General features: G+C 35.5%; 2 protein-coding genes across 4 annotated transcripts; both read left to right on the forward strand.

Moving 5' to 3' along the window:
- The first annotated feature begins 46 nt into the window (after nt 1–46).
- Nucleotides 47–11,066, forward strand: LOC137934156 (phenylalanine--tRNA ligase beta subunit, cytoplasmic). 2 transcript variants are annotated; one of them, XM_068778406.1, is made up of 20 exons: nt 47–143; nt 322–436; nt 523–578; nt 681–781; nt 1,329–1,458; nt 1,576–1,691; nt 1,856–1,922; nt 2,837–2,878; nt 3,337–3,378; nt 3,635–3,711; nt 3,876–4,002; nt 4,089–4,256; nt 4,616–4,744; nt 4,826–4,936; nt 8,748–8,882; nt 9,596–9,670; nt 9,823–9,930; nt 10,458–10,553; nt 10,653–10,736; nt 10,883–11,066. In XM_068778406.1, the coding sequence occupies exons 2-20, from the start codon at nt 379–381 to the stop codon at nt 10,949–10,951; spliced, it is 1,791 nt and encodes a 596-aa protein (XP_068634507.1). In that variant the 5' UTR covers nt 47–143; nt 322–378; the 3' UTR covers nt 10,952–11,066. The 2 variants fall into 2 exon arrangements, with proteins under 2 accessions (XP_068634507.1, XP_068634508.1); XM_068778407.1 differs by lacking the exons at nt 47–143; nt 322–436; nt 523–578 and having other exon boundaries at nt 710–749.
- Nucleotides 11,067–13,058: 1,992 nt separating this feature from the next.
- LOC137967081 (cysteine synthase-like) lies at nt 13,059–18,371 on the forward strand. Of its 2 annotated transcripts, none has more exons than XM_068813506.1 (11): nt 13,059–13,395; nt 14,004–14,052; nt 14,136–14,245; nt 14,867–14,924; nt 15,498–15,761; nt 15,865–16,002; nt 16,153–16,204; nt 16,581–16,660; nt 16,893–16,952; nt 17,077–17,157; nt 17,991–18,371. In XM_068813506.1, exons 2-11 carry the CDS (start codon nt 14,011–14,013, stop codon nt 18,081–18,083), a joined length of 978 nt encoding a protein of 325 aa, XP_068669607.1. In that variant the 5' UTR covers nt 13,059–13,395; nt 14,004–14,010; the 3' UTR covers nt 18,084–18,371. The 2 variants fall into 2 exon arrangements, with proteins under 2 accessions (XP_068669607.1, XP_068669606.1); XM_068813505.1 differs by having other exon boundaries at nt 13,059–13,321.
- The last annotated feature ends 156 nt before the right edge of the window (nt 18,372–18,527 follow it).

An 18,527-nucleotide genomic window follows, 5' to 3' on the forward strand; every position in this document is an offset into this window, starting at 1 on the left:
CAGATCCGAAATTAAGCCCTAGAAGCTCTCTACATTTATTTCTTCAGCGTGCAACTCTGTTCCCTATCAGTCTCCGCCGGGATCTCTCACCATCGCTGCCGCCATTCGAGCTTTTTCAGGCGTCTTCTGCCACTCAAAAGAGTGTTAGTCGTTGAACGACTAAGTTTCCTGATTCCTAATCCTCATATATACGATTACTTTTTGTGATTTGCGGCATTTATTGAAACTTTTGGGAAATCTAAATCGAAGGCAAGGGGCATTTAGTACTTTTTCTTTTTTCTTTTTCTAACTTGCTGAACTTCATTTTCTCTTGCGGTAAAGTTGCTGGGAGGGTGGAGGATTCTTCCGGCAAAATTTAGCACTCTTTGTACTTCCGCAATGCCTACAGTAAGCGTTGGGCGGGACCGGCTTTTCAGTGCTCTGGGAAGAACTTACAGTATGTGTTTTTTCGAAGTTGCTACATTACCTAGTCATGTTCTCGGCCCTTTCAGGTTTTTTATTTTGTTGTCTCTGAAACTTCAGCACAAGACGAGTTCGAGGAGCTGTGTTTCGATTTTGGAATTGAGCTTGATGATGTCGTAAGTGTCATGATACCATCTTCCGTTCAAATTGTCTGAAAACTGTGGTTGTTATGTTTTATACTTCGCTGTTTATTTAATCTGAACGTATGATGTGAACAGACGACAGAAAAAGCTGTTGTAAGGAAAGAAAAGCACTTGGAGAAAGAGGAGACTGGTGAAGATGAGGAGGTTATTTACAAAATTGAGGTTCCAGCAAATAGGTAGATCGAAGATATTTGCTCCTCCTTGTATTTAGTTTCTGGTTGTTGTGAGAGTTAAAGCGATGGCATGTTGCTTCATACTTGCCAGTGATTGGGACCTATTCAACTATTAACGTGGTTTGTGGAGTTCGACTGATTGCCTTTTTAGTTTCTGTATCTGGTTTGACTTCAGGCTTATCAATTTCCGCTGCATTGTTCAACTTAGTTGTAGAATTTGTCATGGCTATTGCCATGGATTTGCCACTGCAGTCCTTGATGAATGTTTAGTGACAACAATGATAAATGGTTTACACAAACATTTGTTTGGTGTAGTTCACCTCACATTACCATATTTATTTATGTTGTTGTATGCTGAGGTCTTCTCCATGGATTCCTTGCTGAGTGTGGCATCTTGATGTTTATGTCATTAAACAATCTGGCTCTATGCTAGCTGTTTAGGGATAGATACACTTGCATGTGCTTGCAGATTGGGGGGGTGCCTGCGGGGTGATGTCTTATACAACACTGGATCAAGGTGATCATTTCTGATTCATTGAAATGCCTGCAGATATGATTTGTTATGTCTTGAGGGGCTTGTACAGGCCCTACGCATTTTTGTTGGGAAGGACAAGATACCCACTTATGCTGTTGTTGATATCCCCCAAAAGGAGATGCTCAAAATGCATGTAAAAACTGAGGTAATAATTGGTTGTTTGAGTGTGATAATGTGAGTCTATTTTTCTTTTTCTTTTTTTTGGTTTGGAACGGATTTCTCTATGATTTGAAGATGACAAAAGATATTTATGATATTACAGACTTCCTTGATCCGTCCTTTCGTCGTGTGTGCTGTTTTAAGAGGACTGATATTTGATGAAGCAAGATACAATAGCTTCATTGATCTACAGGACAGGCTTCATCAGAACATTTGCCGGTAGCTATTGACACTTTTTGTCTGATTTTGTGTTTATTTTATTTTATTTTATCCAAATTATTTCTATGGCCTGTCTTTCCTTTGTGGATTTAACTATGAGATTCTGTTAATTGTTCTCAACTTTTTTCTGGTCTGTTTTATGAATTTGTGTCTCTTTTCAATAGGAAGAGAACATTAGTTGCTATTGGGACTCATGATTTGGACACCATTCAAGGTCCTTTTACGTATGAGGTAATCTTCTCTTCATATTGTACCAGCTGCATACTTAAAGGCTTAATGCTGTTCTAATCATTATGGTGACCCTGCTACTCCTACAAGCAATACTTATTTAGTTCCCACCAGCAATTCTGCGTCTCACTCTCTTTTCTCATGAATTGGAACATTTCATTCTTGCAACCAACATAATGTTTTTGATAAGGAGTCCAAGGGACTATCTTCAAAGTGGCTATGTAATGATTCAGAGATCCTTTCTTACATTTGATTTGGTATGATAATTTGGAAGGGTTAGATCAATATCGTGGAATGCTTATGATATTGGCCTACTGCTTTGTTTAGTTGCCTTTGTTTTATTTGATAAACATTTTCTGACTAGCTGTTTGGAGTTGCTCTGCATCTTTTTCTTTTTTTTCAAAAAAAAAGCTTTTAAAGCTTGATGGCTTAGGGAGGCAAGAAAAGCCTACAATACAAGAGGAAAGGAGCTCCTTATAACAAGAGTTTGGTGGGAGGCTCCTTCTTTAGCCAAGGAGTCAACCACAAAATTGGCTGATCTAAGAGTTTTGATATGGAGATAATGGAAAGATTTTTTGTGCCTCTAAGGCTTGTGTTGCATTGATATAGTAAGTTAGCGGGTTAGCATGTCAATTCCAGAGGCGCTTCAGATTTGAGATTCAAATTTCACTGTGCTGCCATTCAAAACGCGGAAAAGAATTATGGATCCCTGCTTTAAAAAAAATGTTGTTTCCTGCATTTTTTTCTTTCCTTTAATTTTCTTGGTTATTTTTATTTGCAATTTTATTTATGGGGTCAAGATTTTTCATTTTTCACTATTTACTGACTTGTTCTAATTTTCTTAGTGATGATTATTGTTTGAATTGTTGTATGAATAGTTCTGACTTGTACTAGTACAATGGTTAACTTGTTTCCAGGCTTTACCACCTAAGGAGATAAATTTTGTGCCGCTGAAGCAAGTAAGAGTTCAAATATGAATTTTCATTATTTCCCTTTTTTTATTTTTTTTAAATCTGTTGTTTTCTGTTTGTTTTTATTTGCCTTTTGATATATATATATATATATATATATATATATTTGAATAAAAGTCTCATCTAGTACAACTAGCAATCTTCAAGGCTCAGCAGAAGAGATGCTTGAAACAGATATATCTGTATTTTAATTTCCATCACTGTAGCATGCACATAGAATGATTTGGAGGTGATTATGGTGATCTTAGAAATCATTCTTTTTGCAGGACTTTTTCATTAAATTTAAAATATCTAATTGATATTTAGTATTGTTGTACTTATACCGATTCTTGCTCATACCTGATACTTCTTTATCACTATTATTATTATTATTATTATATTATTATTATCTTTTTTCTATCTCTATGTTGCTCAACTTGACTTTTTGGCTGCTTGGCTCTTTACAGGATAAAAGCTTCAGAGCTGATGAACTAATGGAGTTCTATAGAGTAAGTCCTGGTGCAATGTATCCATGATCCTTTCGTGCAGTGGACATGATTATTTTTTTGAGATTTTTATCTTGTGTATGAGCTTAGTGAGCTTTATCTCTATTGATATTATGAAAATATAAGTTTCATTATGGCTACTGCCTCAGAAGTCAGAATTTCAATGTTGTCTCATAAAAAAAAAAATTACTGTTTGCTTTATGGAAATCAAGAATTTAACCTTCCTTTATTTACCGTTTGCCCTCAAAATTTTTGGCAGTCAGATATGAAACTAAAGAAGTTCTTACATATAATTGAGAGCTCCCCAGTATACCCTGTTATTTATGACAGAAATAGGTACTACCTGCTCCCAGATTCTTTTTCCTTGATCGCTTTATTCAGTATTGTTTCCTTTTTTCCTTTACTTTCTGCTCATATCTTGAGCTTGGGTGGACAATAATTTCTAAAATAGATGGTTTTATTAGCCTCTCTTGTCTGATATTATTATGTGGTTTCTGCAGAACAGTTTTATCTTTGCCCCCAATTATTAATGGGGCCCATTCAGCAATAACTTTGAAGACCAAGAATGTGTTCATTGAATGCACTGCAACTGATTTGACAAAGGCAAAAATTGTTTTAAATACCGTTGTAAGTGCCAAAGAAACTTCTATTAACAAGATTTTGTATGTTGAGATCTTAACTTCTCAAGATAGTTTCTTTGGGCTCTTGTGTAGGTAACAATGTTTTCAGGATATTGTCAGAGAAGATTTGAGGTTGAACCTGTAGAAGTGGTTTATCCTGATGGCAAGGCTTACATTTATCCAGATCTATCAGTATCTAAAATGGAGGTTCCATTATCCTATGTCACAGGTTCAATTGGCGTTGACTTGGAAGCAGAACAGGTATATTTATGTTTCTCTTAGATATTATTTGTCTAATCATCCCTTCGAGATTCCTGTAATTATCTCCACTCTCTTTTATTCACTCTCACTGATGTTAGAGTTGTCGACTAAACGTTCTGTTTTGAAGCTCTGGACTTCCTATCTTATCTTTATGTTTTACGTAGCTCTAGCTTTAGAGTCGCCTAACAGCTGTTTTTGTGTTTAGTGTTTGTAATATACAAAACTTTGATATTTTAGACACCCATGTTCTCTTTGATTATAAGCAGGCAGTTTAGGATACATAATTGTTCTGAGGACATTAGCTCTGGGAAATTCCAATTTATATGCTCTTACTTAGTTTTTTTTTTTAATCTTTTCAGGTGACTAATTTATTGCATAAAATGCAATTATCTGCGGAGCAATCCCCGTCAAATGATGGAAGCACAAACATTGTTGTATCTGTACCTCCAAGTAGGAGTGACATTCTTCATGCGTGTGATGTTATGGAGGTTGAGAAAAAAACTACTCTTTTGAATGTTAGGTACCATTCGGATGATTCATAATAATTGGAACTACTGTTGTTTGAATAGGATGTGGGCATTGCATATGGGTTTAATAAAATTCCCAAAACAAAGCCAAGGTCTTCGACACAAGGCCGACAGCAACCTCTCAATCAGATAACTGATCTCATCAGGCTGGAGGTAATGTAACCAGAACCCTTATGTCAGTTCAATATTTATCTTTTATGTTTTTTAGTTTTGAGAATTTTCTTAATTCATAAGTGAATCTATGCTTGCTTTAATTTTAACATGTTTTAGTTTTTATTATATCGGTTCAATGAGTGATGATCAATTACCTAATGTGGTAATAGTAACAATTGATACTGATGCAAATTACATTCTTAAAGACCAACTTGTACTTCAGATCTGTAAGGAAGAGAAATCTAGCTAGTTTGCACTTTAACTTGAATCTGACCTTGAAAAAATAGCTATATTTCTGACTTGACTCAAAAGGAATTGAGATTACAGAAGAAAAGACAACCACTTTTTTTCAAAATTCATAACTAAGACGAGGGGGAGTTTAGGATTAGAGTATTAAATTTGACAACCTCCTATTCCCTTACAAAATCTCACAGTTGCCCGTCATTAAAGTATCCCCCTCAAATTACAAAGATGGCTAATTCCTTGGCTAGAGAAGGTGTCACACTCCAATCCCTTGTTGTAAGGGGGCTCCCCTCCTAGTCCTTTTTTTTGTTTCTGTTTGTTGTTGAATGAAATGCATTATTCTTAAAAAAAATAAAAAATTACAAAGATGGCTTTCTAACCATGGTTGTGCAACTCCTCAAGTCGACCTGGATTTTGGAGGGATGAGTTGGTTTGGGGGGTTAGGCTCATCCCTCCTATTTTCCAGCGGGTCCCCATGAATTGCCTCGAGTCCAGAGGATGACCCAACCCAATTCAGGCAACATAAGGATTTCACAATGTCTGAGTCGGTCCCAAGACTGGGTCACCGAACCCTGCTTCTAACTTGATAACTAGTGCACTTAAGAATTAAAAACTTTAAAACAGAAACAAAGACATAACTAGTTTGGTAACTAAAGACAAATGATCAAATTTCTTTTTTGTGCGGGAAATCAACTCCTTGCACTTATTGGCCTCATATAAAAGACTAAGATTTAAATATTCTCTGATTGAAATGCCACCTTCTTAGCCATTTCATGGGATCTTCTTGCCTGTATTTTTTGAAACACATCTTCTCAAATTCTTCTTTTGAGTTCTTCAAATTGTCATGTTCCGCCCTTGTTTACATTTTAAGCCCCATCACTTACTCCTTAACTAAACTTGGGACTGCATCACTAATTCTGGTCATCAACCTGTAGTTGCTGGGCTGTTTGAATTTGCTTTAACAGAATTGCCACGTTCAACTGCTTTAATCTCATATAACATATTATTGGAAAACATATGCTCTTATGAGCTTTTTTTTTTTTTTAAATGACTTATGATACTGATATGTATGGTGGTGCTCTGACTAGTTTGAGAACATTTAGGGGTGGGTAGGGGGACACTAATGTTCCTGCCATATAATGTTCACAAGTACACTAAAACAAGGATCTTTTCCAAGCCTTTATCTCTATTGAACTTGTCTTAGGTCCATAGTAAGAAGTTTCTTGGTGTATGTTATTTGCTGATGATATCGTTTTAATTGATGAATGTGAAAGCGGTGAGAGTAGGTAACTGAAAATGTGGCGACAGAGCTTGGAAGCTCGAGCATTCAAAGTGAATCAGTCCAGTAGTGAATTATGTGCAGTAATTTTATTGGACACGTTCAGGGAAATGCTAGTCCAGTGCAGATTAAGGCCAAACTATAACTGAAAGAGGTTGATTCTATAACAAGTGAGAAATTGAGGGTGTAATTCATTAGATAAATATAAATGGGCTTAAGTGGAAATTGGTGTTTGAAGTGATCTGTGGTCTGCAAAATGATGAACAAGGTTTTTACAAGAAGACCATGCTTTTCGGTGGGTTTGGGCGATGAAGCTCATAGAGATGTATGTTGATCTGCGTTTGTGAAAAAAAACTGGAAAATACTTACTCTTATCTAAGCTACCGCACATATGAGGAGGATTTTATGTGATATTTCAAATGGATGTTGGAACTTTTATTTGACTGGCTACACTCTTTTGGGTTTATGACTTTTAGGGTTTTAGTTCAACACAGTCTAGGGTGATCTCCAGATCCTCCCCCCCACTTCCACCTCAGCAAAGTTTACTCAAGAGAAATTTGAGACAAATAAAGGTCAAGCTGTAAATAATTATACTCAACAGGAACTTATTCAAATTCATGAAATCCATCACATAAGAAAAGTTGGATAAATAATGGCGATCATCTCTCTATCAATCAATCAAAACTGCATGCAGAACTTCACCTCTCTTAACCAATCTCTTATCATGGTACAAGATAATTCAATTCCCATACTAGGAGAACATTGCAGAACTTCACATCTCAAGAAAACCAAAAAGAAGAGGTCAGAACGTTCTTTCATGTTCTCCCTCTTCAAATGTTTTCTCTTTCTTCCTTTCTGTTCACTTGGCATCCAATATAGTGACCGTGAAATTGGTAAAAAATAAGTCTTGAAGATGTCTCATATTATGCTTACCTCTCTGACCATGTTGAGTTAACTCCAATATTCAGGAGAGTCTGTGAAAGAGAAAAACCCATTAGTGAATCGAAAGTCTGTCAACAGCAACCTTGTCTGCTCTGGCCTTTCAAGAAACCTCCATGTCCTAAGCAAATTGAGCTGCATATGCTTCAACTCAAAGTCACAAGGTGTATTAGCTGGAAATGGGCGACAACAACAAAATAGAAGACGATCGGGAAAGAAAATGACGAGATTTTAGTTAGGGAAACAGCAAAATTGCTAGAAAATGGGTGATTATTGAGATTTGGGGATCACTAAAAAAAATATAGAGATTTGGGGAAGCTAAAGTTAAGTGGATTTAGCGTTTTTGCTGGCAGCAGCAGGAAGAGAATGAGGAAGAAGAGAAAAGGTCAGACTTTCTCTAGAAAACCTGAATTTTCTTTTTCAAAAATACCCCAAAATAAAACATTAAACTTTTTTTTTGTGAAGATCAGTTTTGTGTGTTGTTTTTCTTCTAAAACGAAATTGCTTTTAAATTTTGTTCTTTCCTTAAAAGCCTTCATTCAAGTTAGATTATTCTATTATTTTACTTCTATAGCTATAAGTAATTGAATATTTGAGGGTATATCGGGGTATTTATCCCTATGGGAAACCCATCCTTGGCCCAAAACTTGGCGTGGTATTTTCCCCACCCCGCCCCAACCCATGGGATGAAAGGAAACCCTGTCCCCGGGTTCCTGGGGTGGGGTTGGGTCTGCTTCCCCATGAAACCCAACCCAATGCCTCACCCCTATTTATGGCAAAATTAACTACAAGCTGAAATAGCTGCACTCTTTCTTGAATAAATTGTCAAAGTTTCCTATATTTTGCTCAAGGTTATTATCGTAACTTATGCATTTGTTTAGTTGTGTCAAGACTTTGAGGCTTGAAAAAATTAAGAGTGCTTCTGAATAAAATGCTATAGGCTGGTTTCTTTTAAGGATCTGTTACATGTATGATTCCCCTTGAATTTTCTTCATAACAGTAGTTAGTATTTAACTTAATGTATATTCATCTCTCCGGTAGGTCTGCACTCTCCTGCCATAATCTTCGTTGGCTGTCAGTAGGAATGTCTCTTCAATAATGCATGACTTGTCTTGCCATGTTAGGAGCTTTTTTGGTTTTGTTGTACAGTTTTCGGATAATTATTTACAATGAGGCTGTTGAAGACTATGTTCTTTCAGTATATGATTTATTGATCATTCATTGTATTGTGAATGCTTAATTGTCTAATTCTGTCTTTAGCATATTGCTTATTTACTTTCTTTTCGCTAAACTTTTTTGCTTGTTGCCTTCTTATCTGGCACCTAATTAATACTTGATATGTCCTTGTAGATTGCAATGACTGGGTTCACAGAGGTTTTAACATGGATCTTGTGCTCATATAAAGAGAATTTCTCAATGCTAAATCGGAAGGATGACAACAAGACCGTAGTCATCATTGGGAATCCTCGTTCATCAGATTTTGAGGTCTGGTTAGTCTTCAATTTATTACAAAAGAAAATAAGCAAGATCTCTGCTTATATTGTTGTCTGTAGGCTGCCCATATTGCTTCAGCTCGGATGTTTGTTGCTTCTTGAGACCTTTTTATGTGATGCTTCTTAGAATATGATTGAGTTTGATCTTCTCTGAGGAAATTGGAAAGCACTCTGTTTCCTTGTCTTTGATTGTTTTTCATGTGTAACCTGAGACAATTTTTGGGTGAGTATTTCTAACTCAAGTATTATTGCTTTTTGGCCTTCTAATGTGATCCTAATTAAGAATCTAAATGTTAACCCATATAACTTGTTTCATGTTAAGCGGATTATAGATTGAAGGTCCAGTTTCTCAAATGCTTGATCTTTATTTACATAATAGAAACAATGCAGTGTTTTTTCTTTTTAAATTTTTTTTCTTCCTTTGTCATTGTGGTTGTTGATTCCTTAGGTTTTGAAGTGAATCCAAGAGACCTTCATGAGCACTAATCAGCAGTAGCATCTGAATGTGGTTTTCGGTATTGTTAGGGACACATAAATGTGCATCACTACTGACAGTAGTGATCAGCAGTGGCATCTGACTGTTGAATTTTTTTTATGTTTAATGTTTGTTTTTTCAGCTGAAGTTGTAAATTGCCTCACTACCATGGTCTTTTTTCCTCACTCTACTTCATTTTTTAGCTTCATTTGATTGTTGGGTTTCTCCAGGTTGTTCGAACAAGTCTCATGCCTGGTATATTAAAAACTGTTGGGCACAACAAAGATCATCCAAGGCCCATAAAGGTAATGGATTTTTTCATGTTGATGTTATATTGTACTTTCAGTGGTTCTTTACTCGTATGTAAGTTTGTAGTGTTTGTTTAATGTATCTATCTTGTTGTAATGCTTTCCATGCTAAATAGTGGGTGACATCTAATTAAATCTGTGGTTTATAGATATTTGAAATTGGTGATGTTGTGGTGTTGGATCCAACTAAAGATGTGGGAGCTGTTAATCAACGCCGACTTGCTGCATTGTATTGCAATGCTAACTCAGGATTTGAGGTAGGAAGGCTTACATGAAGATACTGATGTCATCATTAGGGTCTTGGCCCAACTATACTGGCATTGACTGCATAAGTCAATCTCCATTCTTCTGTATTTTTTGCTAGCTCCATTGGAGGGTTGGCCATCTGCAAGTCATTTCTCATCACTTCTATCCATGCCATTTTAGGGTCTTTTTCGGGTAATGACAAACCCTTTGACGAGAGTACTTGTAAGTCTTGGTAAAACATGTCTAAGGCATTTTAGAAAATAAAACCATATATCATTTTTGCAAATGATATTGCCGTATACCATTAAAAAGGCATCTTAGATAATAAACCATAGTTCACAAATAATTCCCGTATTACAATGCAAGAAAAAATTTCTTATTTCAAGAATGATCCTCTTACTTGACTAATAGAATATTTTTTTCAGAACATTTGACCTAAGATGCAAAATTGGTCAAAGCAGCATCTGAGATGTGTGGATGCTGGTGAAGTTTTTTGTTCTAAAGCTTCCTGTTTTGACCTAAAATTTTAAAATTGCAGGTTATTCATGGCCTAGTGGACAGAATCATGGAAGTTGTTAAGATTCCTTTTGTTCAAATGGGAGATAATAATGGTTATTATATCAAGCCATCGCAAGTAAGGATTAATTTCTTAGCTCTTAATTCTTGTGCAAGTTTGACCATATTGTGGAGTATATTTTATTTTTTTAGTTTTGTCTTCAAATTTTTGTTACAGGAACCAGAATTTTTCCCTGGTAGGCAAGCTAGTATAGTTTGTAGAGGAAAGCAGATTGGTACCTTCGGCATTGTGCATCCAGAGGTAGATCAACTGTTAAAACTTTTTTATATTCATCCTCTATTGGTAATTGTCTTGTTTTTACTTGTGTGTTTATCTTGTATCTGTTTTTGTTAGTGATTATAACAAAACTACTCATTCTAATCTGTATATTCTCATTTTGGTTTCAGGTATTAGAGAAATTTGACATTCCTGATCCGTGCTCCCTCGTTGAACTCAATATTGAGCCCTTCATGTAATGCCAAATAGTTGATTTCTAATTTTCCTTTTTCTCTGTTATTTTGAGAACGGAAGCACCTTCCTCGAAGGACTAAGGGTTCATCTTACAGAAATAATAAACTCATTACTATCGGATATTGTCTATCACTATCCACTGCAAAGACAAAGCTTACGTAGTCATAACATAGATGATAAGGTTTCACTTCCGTGTGAACCGCTCAAACCAATTTCTACGGAATAGAATCCAAAGAAAAATCTGCCACAATATTCAATTCCCTGATCGCAGTTCTATTAATGAAGAGTACAGAGAGGAAGAGGGATTGAGGCAAGAAGGGAGCATGGCCAGAGGGTGCAAGAAAGAAAGGAGTGAAAGTGAAATCAAAGTCAAGGAACCAGGTTCAATTCAAAGCTTTCACATTCATCCTAATGTCATCATTGATCTCTCTCATTGTCGAACTCAAGCGTTGAACCCATCAGCCGCCTACAAACGGTACTTTCCTCCCGAGCTGATTAATCAAAGAAGATCTGATTGGGAACTATGAAAAGTACTCCAGTTGATCCTTTCAAACCCCAGAATTTTTTTAAAGAGAGTTGTTGATGAACGTGAAACATTGAAAGTCGCATTCATTTAATTAAAGATTTTGCTTGGAAAGAAACGGAGAGATCTACTTCGAACAACGGATTCAGGCAAAGAAAAGGACAAAAGCCAAGATTGCTGACATGAAGCTGAAGATTTTTTCACTTTGAAGAAAACAGGAAACCACCAGGTATTGGTACTGTTCTAACTTCCTTGCCATAGGGTCACTGAAATCCAAATTTCGTCGTAGAAGAGATTGCGTTTTTTATTTTATTAGATAAATATCGGACGTCATGACGTTGTCTTCCCTCATCGCATCTTTTGTTGCGATTTCAGGTTATTTTAATTGAGACAATCATCTACCCTATGATCCTTTTGTTCTTATCTCTTTGTGTTTTTTTTTTTCTCGTATTTCATATTTCTGTCTTTTTCCTTTGATTACCTTCTCAGCTCAGATTAATTCTCAAATGAGCCTCAAACTTGCCATTGTGTTTCAATTTAGTATATTTCATTCATTACAAGAATATAAAGCTAAGTGTTTATTTTATGAAAGTCTAAGTCAAGGGTTCTCTTATTGGTATTGGTATTATATATGGTTTTCTATGATACAATATGAAAAGTTATTTGGTGCTAAAAAATTATCTTGACTGTTTGCTCATAATCAACGGTTATTTTAACCGTTTGATCAACGGCTATCTCAGTAGTCCAATTATGATCAGATGGTTGAGATAACTATTTAGTATGTTTTAAACCAAATAATTTTTCGTATTCGATCACCCTTAATATGCGGAAATGTAAATATTAAAAATTAACTTATTATTACATAAGATATTGGATGTATGGGTAAATCTTGTTTAATTTTTATAATTTTTATTATTTTTATTATTTATCAATCTAATAATCGGAATCGAATGCTCACATATGAATTTTGGGTGTTTCTTAAAAGCGTAAGGCGGTTTTATTATCCTTTAGGTCAAGAACTAAACCCACTCTCACGATAAGTGAGTCGGAGAATTATAAATTATCATTTAATTTCCCTGATTTGTAGTTAGTTTAATGATATTTTAATTAAAAAATTAAATTTTAAATTTTAAAATTTGTTTTAGGCCTATTTGTTTAATATATTTAAATTACTAAAACTTTAAAAATTGAATTTATAAAAGTTAAAAGAGTTTTTTTGTGTTCTTTCTTCAAAAATTTATATTATAACTATAAAATGTAAAAAATGCAGGGAAAAGTAAAATAGAAGTAAAAATAAAGAAAAAGTTCCATTTGTTGAAATCTTGAACTTTAAGACCGACTCAAAAACTGTCATTGAGAATTAAAAAGAAAGATGAAAGATCATCGTTTACGAGAATGATGTGTGAATTAAAAGTTTTAGAGTAACATAAGCATCAAGGAATGATTATAAATTTGAGAAAAATGAAAATTGTAGATATTGCTGAACATTGTCTCGTGACTCTCGTCCATGCTGCAAGCCAGAAATGACAAAACTACAAAAGAATAATCATGTTCGTCAACCCAGTCGCTTCAACTGCCCACAACCGGAAGTCGCCGACCTGCTTCTTGTTTCTCGAGGAGATTACCGAGCACTCGTTTTATTAACAGTTCTCCGAGGCTGTCTCTAAAGAAGTTCAGGGGCCAAAGAACGAAGTCTCGCTTCTCGTTTTTTGTGGGCATTGTGAAGAACCTGCTCTTTTACAGTCCTCCGAGGCTCTCTCTAAAGAAGTTCAGAGGCCAAAGGACGAAGTCTCGATTCTCGTTTTTCGTGGGCATTGAAGAACCTGCTCTCGCACTTGTTGGAGCCGATAAGGTTCGGTTTTTCTTCGGTTCTTTTCATTTCAGCTTGCGTGATCAAGACGTGCTTCCCAGTTCGAATCTTGGGTGGTAAACTTTCTGCTCTCTTGGGTCTGTTCCTGGAGTTTGCTTTAGCAGCCTCCCATTTGTTGCAAGTCTGTAAGAGAATAGCTTGTTTGAGACCTTTGAACTCCATTTGTCTGTTTTTTTCTTTTAGAAGAAGTGTCCTGGTTTATTTTTTAAGTTGTTGGAAGAAGGATGCCTGTAGGCTTTCAAAATAATCTTCTGAATTTCATGGTTTTCATAGCCGATCAGTTTATGTTTTATCAGTCTTTGCTGTGAATGCGGGTACCATTTGTTGTTTTGTGTGCATTCTTGTCTTTCTTTAGTTAATCAACATGCTCTGCACTTCCACTGTTCAGGTTGGAGAAGTTTGAGGATCGAAGACTCCCTAAACTTCTTCATATTTAGCCAAAAAAAAAAAAAAGAAGCTCCTACCGGTTCTTTCTCCCTTCCCAAATATACTGTCGATGAGAGATTTTAAGTTTTCCTAGAGTTTGGATATACATTTAGCTGACCAACAAATTTCGTTGCTAACTTTCTTTTTTATATTTATTATACTTCTCTGGTGAAGGTAAAGGACGATTTTTAATCCTTCTCTTCTTTTCTAATTGTTGCTTTGCATATGGTTTATGTAGTTTGAAGATGGGGGAAAAATATAAGGGCATAGCAAAGGATGTCACTGAAGTAAGTCTCTTTGTTCATACTCTGTCTTTCCCTTTCACTGTCTTATTTCATTTTTGACTGCTCATGAGTTATGCTTCTGGCAGCTAATCGGTAAGACTCCCATGGTATACCTCAACAATGTTGTGGATGGCTGTGTAGCCAGAGTAGTTGCCAAGCTGGAAATGATGCAAGCCTGCTCCAGTGTGAAGGACAGGTATTTTAACTTTTCTTTAAGAGATTTTGTTGGTTTTTCAAATAAATAAGGAGAAGCGGTATTTTTTGTTTGTCTAGAGAAATTTCATGTGGTAGTCTGCCTTTAGTAAAACTTGAATATTCTTACCCCAAATATATGAATAAGCACCCTAGCACAAGTTTAGCCAGGCCTGTGGCAGTTGCTATGGGCCAAGTTTTAACCTTTGTCTTATTTGTACGCTAAGTTGCTGAAGATGTGTAGTGTTACTAAAATATTCTTTATCTTTTAGCCACTTAGTCGCTTGTCAGTCCAGATGTTCCCTTGGATTGAGGGGATTTTTCTTAGTATCTGGCCAAGTGTATGCAAAGTTCAGAGAATTTGCAATTATGTTGCAGCTAACCTATCTATACTGGTGGTGGTAAATTGTATAGTGAGAAGATGTAAGAAACAATTAATGGAAATAAATGGGACTAATAACTCCCACTAAGAAGTCTGACTTCCTTTGCTTCCTTACCTGCTCAAAATATAGAAGAAAACCTGAAATTTACTGGTGTTACAGTCGGTTCTCTACTGCTAGAGTTTGATGTTTTTACTTTGATAAGATGCTCTCTTGATATTATGCCACTGCATTGAAATTGGCAGGATTGGTTATAGTATGATCATTGATGCAGAGGAACAAGGTCTCATTACACCTGGCAAGGTCTGTTGATTTTACATTATCAACATAACATTCAATGTTTAAGTCCTTTTCATACTTTTTTCAAACAAAAAAAAAAGGCCAAATCTTTTCTTTAGTAAAGCTGTTCTGTATACAGAGTGATTCTTTTAACACATTATCTCCACTTCTAATGTTTCCATGTAAAATTTTTGTAGAGAAAATAAAATTTGAAAATTATCAGCTTAAAATTGTATATGCAATTGTTCTTTCTCCTTTCAGATGGACATACACTGTCATGTTCTGTAAGTTCTGGGTTATCTGTTGCAATAAATTTACTGCATTTATTCATAATTCTCTTAGAAAATGAAAAACTGGATTATACTTTCAAATTGTTGTCCATATAAAAGAATAAAATTTTGGATTTTTTTGTGTTATTTATTAGGAAGCTATACATTCATTTCAGAAAAAAAGGAAGTTGCAGATTGTCTTAATTCACATAATCTAGACAAAGATGTGTTTCACAGTGATTGCATTTATCATTTGAAATATTTTGGCTCATACTTTCTTAAACTGATACTTACATCTTTTTGGGTGGTGTTCTGTTTATTTTTGAAGAGTGTGCTTGTTGAGCTAACTGCGGGAAACACTGGCATAGGGCTGGCTTTCATGGCTGCTGCTAAGGGTTATAGACTGGTGACCATCATGCCTCACACAGCGAGTCTTGAGAGAAGGATAATTCTCCGAGCATTTGGAGCGGAGTTGATACTGGTAGATCCATCTATAGGCTTCACAAGTGCGATTGAGAAAGCTCAGGAAATTGCGTCCAAGATACCAAATGCTTATTTCGTTAAACAATTTGAAAATCCGTCCAATACAAAGGTTTCTTTTCCACTTGAATTTGGAACAGTCAACAAATTTACTATATAGCTAGCATGGTGGAAAAGGAAATGAGGACACACCCTTTTTTCTTCTTATTGTGTAGATTCATTATGAAACCACTGGTCCTGAGATTTGGAAAGATTCATGTGGAAAAGTTGACGCCCTTGTTTCTGGAATTGGAACTGGTGGTACAATAACTGGGGCAGGGAAATTTCTTAAAGAGCAAAACCCTGACATCAAGGTCAGTTAAATTTAGAAATGCTATTATGGTTGCTAATTGTTGTTTCTTATGTAGGCTTGTTCCTGGAAAGTTTTTCTTCCTCTTATCATTTAATACATATTATAACTTGTTTCTTATGTGATGAAATATGTAATTTTCCTTTTCTTTTAGCTGTGTGGAGTTGAACCTGTTGAGAGTGCTGTTTTATCTGGTGGAGAGCCTGGTAAGATATTGACACTGCTTCTTTAATATTCAATTTTGATAGTGGTACTTCTTTTGGTTTCATAACAGTTTGTTAAGCACATTTAGAGTTTTTGAGCAGATAATAGGTGGTTCGGGACTTAAGTGCCTCATTGAGCACATCAGAATCCAGTTTCATCCAAAAAAAAATGAGCTGTTTCAATTGTTTTATGACTACTACAGTATTTTCCATCTTCAAGATTTATCTGTGCACTGTCTTCTTTTTAAATTTTTATGTAATTTCTGGTTACCTATACTGTTATGACTTACAACACAATATCCTCGGTTGGCCCACTAAAGAACATCATAACCTTGGACATGTCGGTATTTTAAATTGAGGAATCACCTACCTGCTGCAGGCCCCCATAAGATCCAAGGTATTGGTGCTGGTATTATTCCTGCAATTTTGGACGTCAACCTTCTCGATGAAGTTATTCAAGTGAGTACTCTCACCAGGCATTTTCATTACCTAATACATCGTGTTTGCTGTAAAGTGGAGTTATTTGCAGTAGTTATGGTACTAGTAGAAAACAAGAAACAACCTGAAGCTGAATCATGTAATATGACAATCTGAAATAATCCTAAATAAAAAAGAAATAAGTCTGTTCCTTGTTTCCCCCTTATCTCTTACTATGGTAGTTTATGTTGTTCTATTGTCTTATATTTCTCAGGTGTCAAGTGATGAAGCTATTGCAATGGCAAAACTTCTTGCATTGAAAGAAGGATTGCTGGTGAGCTGTCAGTCTTTGCTATATTAAGAAGAAGCTTCTTACCTTGTACTTATTTACGCACATTTCTTCCTCTGCCACGTATACAATTTTTGTCTTTTTTTTTATGGAAGGAATTTGGTTGCAGGTTGGGATATCTTCTGGAGCAGCTGCAGCAGCTGCCATTAAGATTGCAAGGAGGCCAGAAAATGCGGGAAAGCTCATTGTTGTATGTTTCCATTCATTTAATTTTTCTGTTTTTTTTTTTTGTATGTTTTATTTGATTTTTCTTTTAGATTGATTTATCTATCTCTTAAATCATCTAAGTGGTGGCAAACTATCTTTGAACTTGTGCTAATCACAATTCACTAGGACACCAATAATTCCTGTAGGACATTTATTTAGCTGGTTTCTGTCCCAAAAATGCTAATGAGGAGCCTCTTTATCTTTCAGCATGAACTGTTAAAGTCAAGGACTCGTGCAGCCTTCTTTTTTTGAGTTAGTCACTTTTCATTGACAGTCAGATTAACTGTCAACTATCTCGTTTGTGGTTCATCTGGTATTTTCTGGAGTTTCAAAAAGTTTAGTCAGTTTGTTGCTAGACCTAATTAAGCTATCCATCTTAGCAGAGTATGTTTAGAATGGTTGAACTATTTGCTCTATAAGAGTTTAATTGAGAGTTGATACCCAGATTAAACTAGAGCTTGCTAACTAGAATAAAGTAGGCTCCCTGGAACACCATAAATCAAATAAAAACTGAAACATGTTGTTGAAGCTATAGTGGCTGGAATTATCTGTTGGATGATAGATTCTAATCTAGGCTCCCTGGAACACCATATATCAAATCAAAACAGAAACATCTTGTTGAAGCTATAGTGGTTGGAATTATCTTTTGGATGATAGATTCCAATCCAACTGTATTCTTTCAAAAATGAAAACAGAAACAACATCAGATGCCATCATTCTGTCTCGATTCACTTTTTCTTGCACTTTTTTTTTTTCATTTGCAAGACTTGTAACTAGATGTTACCTTACTAGACCGACTACAATCTCTTCGTGCAGGCAATTTTCCCTAGTTGCGGCGAGCGTTATCTGTCAACTGTTCTGTTTGAATCCATCAAGCAAGAAGTAGAAAACATGGCTATTGAGCACTGAATGTGTCACAAATAAGGCTGTTAAGGGATATCTACCCACCACCATGAGAACTTAAAATAATTTACTTTCAAGTTGATGTCGACGAGAAAAGTTCAAATGATAGACAGCTATGTCTTTAAAGGCTTCTGTCAATTGGGACCTTTTCTCACATGAAAAATATGAGGTATGTCTAAGGAGTGTCAAATTCACAGTTTAAATTGTTATAAGACAAGATTAAGATTAGTTTTTCTAATTGTGGCCTATCTTGAGGGGGCATGATAATGGATTATAATATTCCCTTTGCGTTCATTGTATTTGTCTCATGTTGTAATTATTTTTTACGTAAAATTTATCAAATACCACCTTTAATTAATTAAAATATTATAGTTCAATTCTACATCTAAACTCAATTTGGTGGAGTTACATTCAAAATGTCCATTCAAAACTTGGATACTTTGAATCGCC

The sequence above is a fragment of the Aristolochia californica genome, unplaced genomic scaffold (genome assembly GCF_029961685.1).
Source record: "Aristolochia californica isolate CCGP_79_NKW_82.1479 unplaced genomic scaffold, dmAriCali1.0.hap1 SCAF_6, whole genome shotgun sequence".
Classification (NCBI taxonomy): domain Eukaryota; kingdom Viridiplantae; phylum Streptophyta; class Magnoliopsida; order Piperales; family Aristolochiaceae; genus Aristolochia; species Aristolochia californica.

Excerpts from the sequence above, each read along its gene's own strand:
- LOC137934156 (XM_068778406.1), top strand. The coding sequence starts at position 379 with ATGCCTACAGTAAGCGTTGGGCGGGACCGGCTTTTCAGTGCTCTGGGA. Across the intron at positions 4,937-8,747 it reads CTGATCTCATCAGGCTGGAG|ATTGCAATGACTGGGTTCAC; the intron begins GTAATGTAACCA and ends ATGTCCTTGTAG. Across the intron at positions 9,671-9,822 it reads ATCATCCAAGGCCCATAAAG|ATATTTGAAATTGGTGATGT; the intron begins GTAATGGATTTT and ends TGTGGTTTATAG.
- LOC137967081 (XM_068813506.1), top strand. The coding sequence starts at position 14,011 with ATGGGGGAAAAATATAAGGGCATAGCAAAGGATGTCACTGAA. Across the intron at positions 16,003-16,152 it reads AGCAAAACCCTGACATCAAG|CTGTGTGGAGTTGAACCTGT; the intron begins GTCAGTTAAATT and ends CTTTTCTTTTAG. Across the intron at positions 17,158-17,990 it reads ATGCGGGAAAGCTCATTGTT|GCAATTTTCCCTAGTTGCGG; the intron begins GTATGTTTCCAT and ends CTCTTCGTGCAG.